This window comes from Sesamum indicum, linkage group LG2 (assembly GCF_026168435.1).
Source record: "Sesamum indicum cultivar Baizhima isolate 11 linkage group LG2, ASM2616843v1, whole genome shotgun sequence".
Lineage (NCBI taxonomy): Eukaryota > Viridiplantae > Streptophyta > Magnoliopsida > Lamiales > Pedaliaceae > Sesamum > Sesamum indicum.
This window is the reverse complement of record NC_142658.1, coordinates 1,865,640-1,871,639: the sequence shown is the minus strand read 5'-3', so window position 1 is coordinate 1,871,639 and position 6,000 is coordinate 1,865,640. Positions and strand designations below refer to the sequence as shown.

Here is a 6,000-nt window from a genome sequence, read left to right as displayed (position 1 = left end):
CTATTTTTCTTTTTTATAATTTCAGTAGTTGTTGTTTATTATCATTTACTATAATTTTGTGTGTGCTAGTATTTGTACAGGGGTGAAATATAGGGATAATTACACTCCCCCCGATTGAGGTTTGGTGCAATTATGTGTAAATCTTTTGTTATTTGAAAAATTATATCTAGCACTCTTGAGATTTGCTTCCGTCTAACAAATAAATCTATCCGTTAGTCAAAATTCACTGAATTTGCTGGTATTAACAAAAAATGGGGAAAAAAAACTATATTTACTCCCAATTGATTTATTACTGATTTATTACAGGTCAAATAAATCTTTTTATGACCAAACTACATTCACACATCTTCACGCGCTAATATATGTGAGGTGGTATATCTTCACTGTTTTATGCATAGTTTAGTTGGAAAAAAATTATTTGACCTACAATAATTAAATCCGTAATAAGCCAATTGAAGGTCAATATCAATTTTTATTTAATTTTCTTTTTTATTAATATCAGCAAATTCAGTAAATTTCAACAAAGTTTAAGGGTACTAAAATATAATTTTTTAAATTACAAAAAAATTATGTGTAATTACATCAAATTTTATGGTAAGAAAATGTAATTATTTCTAAAATATAATTACTCGCAAAAAGGGCTTTTGTTTGTGTTTGTGAGAGAGAGGGAGGGAGAGAGAGAGAGAGAGGAGAGAGAGAGAATGAATTTAATCCATTAATTCTACTCATCATTTTTGTTAAGTACAAAAAAATTTATTTTGTAAGAAGAAATTACAATTACAAGTAAAGAAAAAAACAAAAGAAAAAGAAAGTGGAGAATTTCGAACCCCATCCCTCATAAAACATCGGGGACCGGTTGTAACACTCTGCACTACTCTCTAAGCTAATGCCTTAATACGGACAACTTCTTCCACTCCACCAAACGTTGTAGGAACTTCATAACCTGCATGTCAAATATATCAAACATTAATAATCACTTGTTAACTGTCTCATTACCACCCTCTCGTATCGTTTCTGAGTTAATCTATGCTTCTCGAAAGTGTAAATTAAAACGGGCTCCGCTAAAATTTGTCAAAATTATAATATCTTTCTCGTTTTTTAAAAAATTATAAATACGTCGCTAAAATTACAAATACACATTGTTATAGCTCATTGTAAAAAGCCCTTGTCGTCTTACCTTTAACAAAAACGACGCTAAGACAAAAAAGTATCTCAAAGCATTAATTTTAGCCAAGTATCTAATATAGCACTTGCCTCCAATGGTTCTTGCAAAGAGTAGGACGCGTTCGTGTCTTTGGGAGTTTTTGATACGAGTATCCCTAAACCCTGTTTTCTTTCTCGTAAAACCTGATTAAAAAGCGATATCGTAATTAAGCTTCTCAGTTGTCCATAGGAAAGTGATTTTTATATATAATTGCTATCATTAAGTGATGAACAATAAAACGTACACTAAACGCATCTTCATCGGTTCGATCATCGCCTATGTAAATAGGCAAGACATCGTTCGACTCCGCGTAGCCTAACGCCTCGAGCAAGAACTCAAGTGCATTTCCCTTGTCCCATTTGATGGTGGGACGGATCTCCAAAACCTTCCTCCCTTGAGTCAGTCTAAGCTGTGGATATTCTTTGATCACCATTTTCACTTGATCACCTAATTCACCCCATTTCTGAAAAAACACAATAAATCAACTCCGATTCGTTCAGCTTTTTTGAATTTTTCTTAGGAATTTGGAGAACGGAAGCATTAGACCTTGTTTTGAATAGGATTTCAAATTCCCGAACTCTTATTTTTAAATATGGGTTAATGCAATTTATTCCTATGAAAAAAAAAAAAAAAAAAGCAGTTTACCCCTTATATTTTTTAAATAGGAGGGTAAATTGTTGCATTTTAAAAAATAGAAGGGGAGTAAATTACTAATTTTTTTTTTATAGAGAGGTAATTTACACATTTACAATATTATAGTGGATAAATTACATTTTTTCCTTTTAAATAACAGTGTATTATTACAGCATTGTAATGGACTTCAATAAATTCATTGAATATGAACTTATTGGAAATTCTTTACTCTAAAAACTTCCATCATATTCAAATCCTTGGATCCAAATATAGAAAAATTGGGCGATCCTCGTACCTTTTCCTCAACGCAGCGATAGTGTACTGACAGACAAAACTTGTTGTTCTCAACTTTAGCCCCTGGGATATGCTTAATTTTCTCCATCAAAGCTCTGTACACCTGAAATGGGATCAAAGTATTTTCACCAGTTGAAATGATTACAGCTGTAAGAACAACGGTTCTGGAATAGAGAGAGAAAGAGTTAATTTAGAGAGAGAGAGAGAGACCAACCTCATTAATCATTGGCAAGAATTCCCTGGCAGGCTGGCAGAGGACAGTTTGATTTCCCTGAATGTTTGACAAAAGACCAAGAACATGAAAATTGTGCAAGAAAAAGAGGTATACATCAAAGTACTGAATTTTGGACGTAATGTTTGATAGGTGGCAATGACTCACTGTTCTGTGTGTGTGTCCTTTTGCTGGACCCTTTATGTCCATTCCATGGCTGCCCGCGTAGTAAAGCTCGGACAATCTCACAAAGTTGTACACCTTTTTTAAAATTCACGAACAACAACTTCCAAATTAAGATTCTATTCTGAGGATTTTTTTAATGGGATCATAGTATGTAATAGACTTGTTTTCCTGTAATGAAATGTACCTTAGCTCGGCACCTCCCGCTAACGATGGCAGTTGGGAAGAGGTTGGCGACGGCCCTCACCGCTTCTCGCATCTGGTTATAGGTGGAAAAAGAGATAAATGAGTATTTTCGGTCTTCTTGATCGGGTTAATAGCGTAAAAAATGTGTTGATTGTGAGACGACAGAACCTCGGTGGTGATGAAAGCGCGGTCGGGATCCTGCACGATGGGGGATAGGGTACCATCGTAGTCTAGGAAGACTACTATTTGCTTCCCTTGTGAAGCCCTCATTATCTCCTCGAACATGCTCAAAGCTGAAGGATGGTGGAGCTGTTTTGTACAGTATGCATGTGTGTCAGTCACGCCCATTCTTGAAATTGAAATTGAAGTCTGAGTGTGTGATTGGTTTGTTGACTTACAATCCAAGAGGTGTGGTCTTCAGTGTCGGTAGGCCGTCGTGTGGGGGAAGAAGCCCTCATCGAGTCAAGCAAGGCGTTCATTCGGGCTCCGTTTCCATTAGCTTCAAGCTTTTTATGGAGCTTTTTCCTGGAGAAGTATCCGTTGGGGGAGACGACAGGCATGGCGGGCGAGAAGTGACCCGATTCCTTCAAGGCAACTGCTATGGCCATAGCTAAACCTGACTTGGCATCCGAAATGACCATGTTTTGGTTTGTCATACTCACTCTTTCAAAAACCTGGATTGACATTTATAGTCAAGAAAACAAATCAGTATTCAAGAGACAAAGAGTGAACCTGTCAAAGAATATGAATAAAGAAATATGAACCTTAAACTACCCGGAAAAGGGGTGGAAGTTTTGGTTGAAATGAAGAGGAAAACACAGAGGAAAAAGAGGGGAAAATGATGGTTGGAGAAGGGAAGACAAGTGAGAAGAGAGAGTGGGGTGTGATCAATTTTATATAGGTAACTTCACACCAATATCAGAAAAGAGTATCCCAACTTGTTTTTCCTACTTTTGTTGTACAATTGTGCCCCCCACCCCACTCCACCCCACCCCTCCAAAACCTAGTCTCATTATTAAGGTAAAATGCATATAATTGTATTATACGGTTAAGGACATCCCAATGGTTTGAGGTTCATAGACTCCTATTCAAAGTATTGGATTCGGATAATGAGTGTGTGTATACAAAAGAGGAAATCACATAAAAATTGTATTAAATCGTCTATAGCCCATTGATTTTAGATTTTAATAACTGACGGTTGTTTTTAAGTATGGATAATTACACAAATCATTTTTTTTTTGTGTAATTACATAAATCACTCCTAACAATAAAAAATAGAAATAATTTGTGTGATGATATTGAAGTTTTTAGGGGGTATATTTGTAATTTTTTAAAAAAAAGTGGGACTTCGCGTAAATGATATTAATATTTTTATTGGACATATAATTAATTATCAAAATATATGGGTACTTTGTGTAAATAAACCATTAACCAAGGTGGTTGTAATTATCCCTTTTAAATATCAAAGACCAGTATATATTTTTGGGTCAAATTGTGGGTTCATACATAGGAGTGGCAACGAGGCAGTTTGGGTGGAACAAGGACCCACTCCGCAACACTATGGAGGACCTGGAACCCCCCCCCCCCCCCCGCCCCCGAGTTATTTTAAACTCCACTCGCCCCGGTACAAAACGTAGTTATTTTTATTTTTTTTTGTTCTATAAATATATATATATATAAATTAAGTATTAATATATCAATTACAAATAAAATTGTTCATGGCCTAACTTAAATATTCAAGTCCAAAAAATAAGTTCTTAAATACAAATGAAATTATTCATAATAGAACAATCCAAACAATTTATAACAATTATATGCATATTCTCTTTTAATCCTCGTCAAATATTGTGGAACAAATTTTAATTTATTAACTGTTAAATAAATGCCTAATAATATTTTATTAGTATTTATCCTATTAATATAAAAAAAATTATACGTATATAACTATTATACTAGAGCGGACCCTTAAGGACCTAAAACTCGTGCCAAACCCAATTGATTTTAATTCTTAGAACTCACCCCTAAATTTTTGGACTCGAACTCACCCTGTTAAATTTGAATCCAAGGCGGGTTTTGACGATTGCATATTCAATTGCCACCCATTATACTCCATTTTAATTGCTATCCACCCGCTAATAAGAATTATAAATTTGAAATAGAGCAATTTATTCCTATAATTCATCACATTTTCGTTAAAAAATAAATAAATAATCAGATTTGGTGTTTCGTAAAAACATTTAAAATCGAGAGATGAAGCGGGGAAATTAGTGTGTATTTATTTATAAAAAATATATATATAAAATAATGTGAATCACACCAAATTAATTAATAATACTTATATTATATTAATGCAACAAAACTCCAATCATTGGACACTTCACACTTATGCATAAAACAAATAGATATTTATGTCTTAATTATTGCACAAACAAAATAAAATAAAATAGAAAAAAAAATAATTATTATTAGTTAAAATAAAATAAAATAAACAAAAGTTATTGGAGGTGGTGCAGAAAATCATTGGCCTTTCACGAGAAGAAGTTTTGTTTTTTTTTTTTTTTATTTATTTAATTTATTAATTGTTGGGTCGCCACTTCATTGGCAAGACGGATTACGAGTGTCTTTGACTTTAATATAAGGTGTAAGTGGTGGTCCTAATTCGGACCTTCAAAACATTGACATTTGTTTGGTTCCTTTTATTTTAGGAATTAGGATACCGTCCTCCTGTAATAATTAATATAATTATAGAATAAATTATGAGGGTTTTTTTTAAATTTATCGTAATTATAAATATATTTTCATTGTTCGAAAAATTATAAATACCTCCTAAAATACAAATACACTAACAAATATACGTCTACAATGAGCTGTCATAAAAGGGTATTTTGTTAGATCATTTGTAATTTTAGGAGAGTATTTGTAATTATGACAAACCGCAAGGGAGTTTGTTGTAATTTATCCTATATTTGAAGTTACAATATTCAACCATCAATAATTTCATCATTGAATTTCATCCAACAATCCATTTTCCATCAGTAACGTCGTCATCCAACTCGATTCAGCAATCAAATATAATATAATACAAAGATCTATCAATCTTTACTCTACACGCATAACTGTAAATAAACAGATACGGACCACTTCATAGAATAACATCACAATACAAACAAATAATCAACGATTACTGATCAAGTGTACAACATAAGTGTATATATATATATCTCTATATATAATTCAATTAATTATACTTACCTCAAATCTCAAAAAGTTTACTTTAGTACAAAAAGTT

The 6,000-nt window shown here is 33.0% G+C and overlaps 1 protein-coding gene across 3 annotated transcripts; it reads right to left on the bottom strand.

Moving 5' to 3' along the window:
• Window positions 1–702: 702 nt before the first annotated feature.
• Window positions 703–3,630, bottom strand: LOC105177813 (putative trehalose-phosphate phosphatase D). 3 transcript variants are annotated; one of them, XM_011101070.3, is made up of 10 exons: window positions 3,476–3,629; window positions 3,110–3,385; window positions 2,880–3,020; window positions 2,713–2,784; window positions 2,511–2,603; window positions 2,346–2,402; window positions 2,133–2,234; window positions 1,449–1,667; window positions 1,255–1,347; window positions 703–943 (listed from the first exon to the last, which is right to left on the bottom strand). In XM_011101070.3, exons 2-10 carry the CDS (start codon window positions 3,365–3,367, stop codon window positions 884–886), a joined length of 1,095 nt encoding a protein of 364 aa, XP_011099372.1. In that variant the 5' UTR covers window positions 3,368–3,385; window positions 3,476–3,629; the 3' UTR covers window positions 703–883. The 3 variants fall into 3 exon arrangements, with proteins under 3 accessions (XP_011099372.1, XP_020547684.1, XP_088732031.1); XM_020692025.2 differs by having other exon boundaries at window positions 2,346–2,603; window positions 3,476–3,630; XM_088875905.1 differs by having other exon boundaries at window positions 2,346–2,603; window positions 3,486–3,590.
• Between the last annotated feature and the right edge of the window lie 2,370 nt (window positions 3,631–6,000).

Bases quoted from the DNA above. Each gene is read 5' to 3' on its own strand.
- LOC105177813 (XM_020692025.2), bottom strand. From the start codon at position 3,367: ATGACAAACCAAAACATGGTCATTTCGGATGCCAAGTCAGGTTTAGCT. The intron at 2,785-2,879 runs GTTCTGTCGTCT...ACCTATAACCAG, and splicing joins GCGCTTTCATCACCACCGAG to ATGCGAGAAGCGGTGAGGGC. The intron at 944-1,254 runs GCAAGTGCTATA...TTTGACATGCAG, and splicing joins CTTTGCAAGAACCATTGGAG to GTTATGAAGTTCCTACAACG.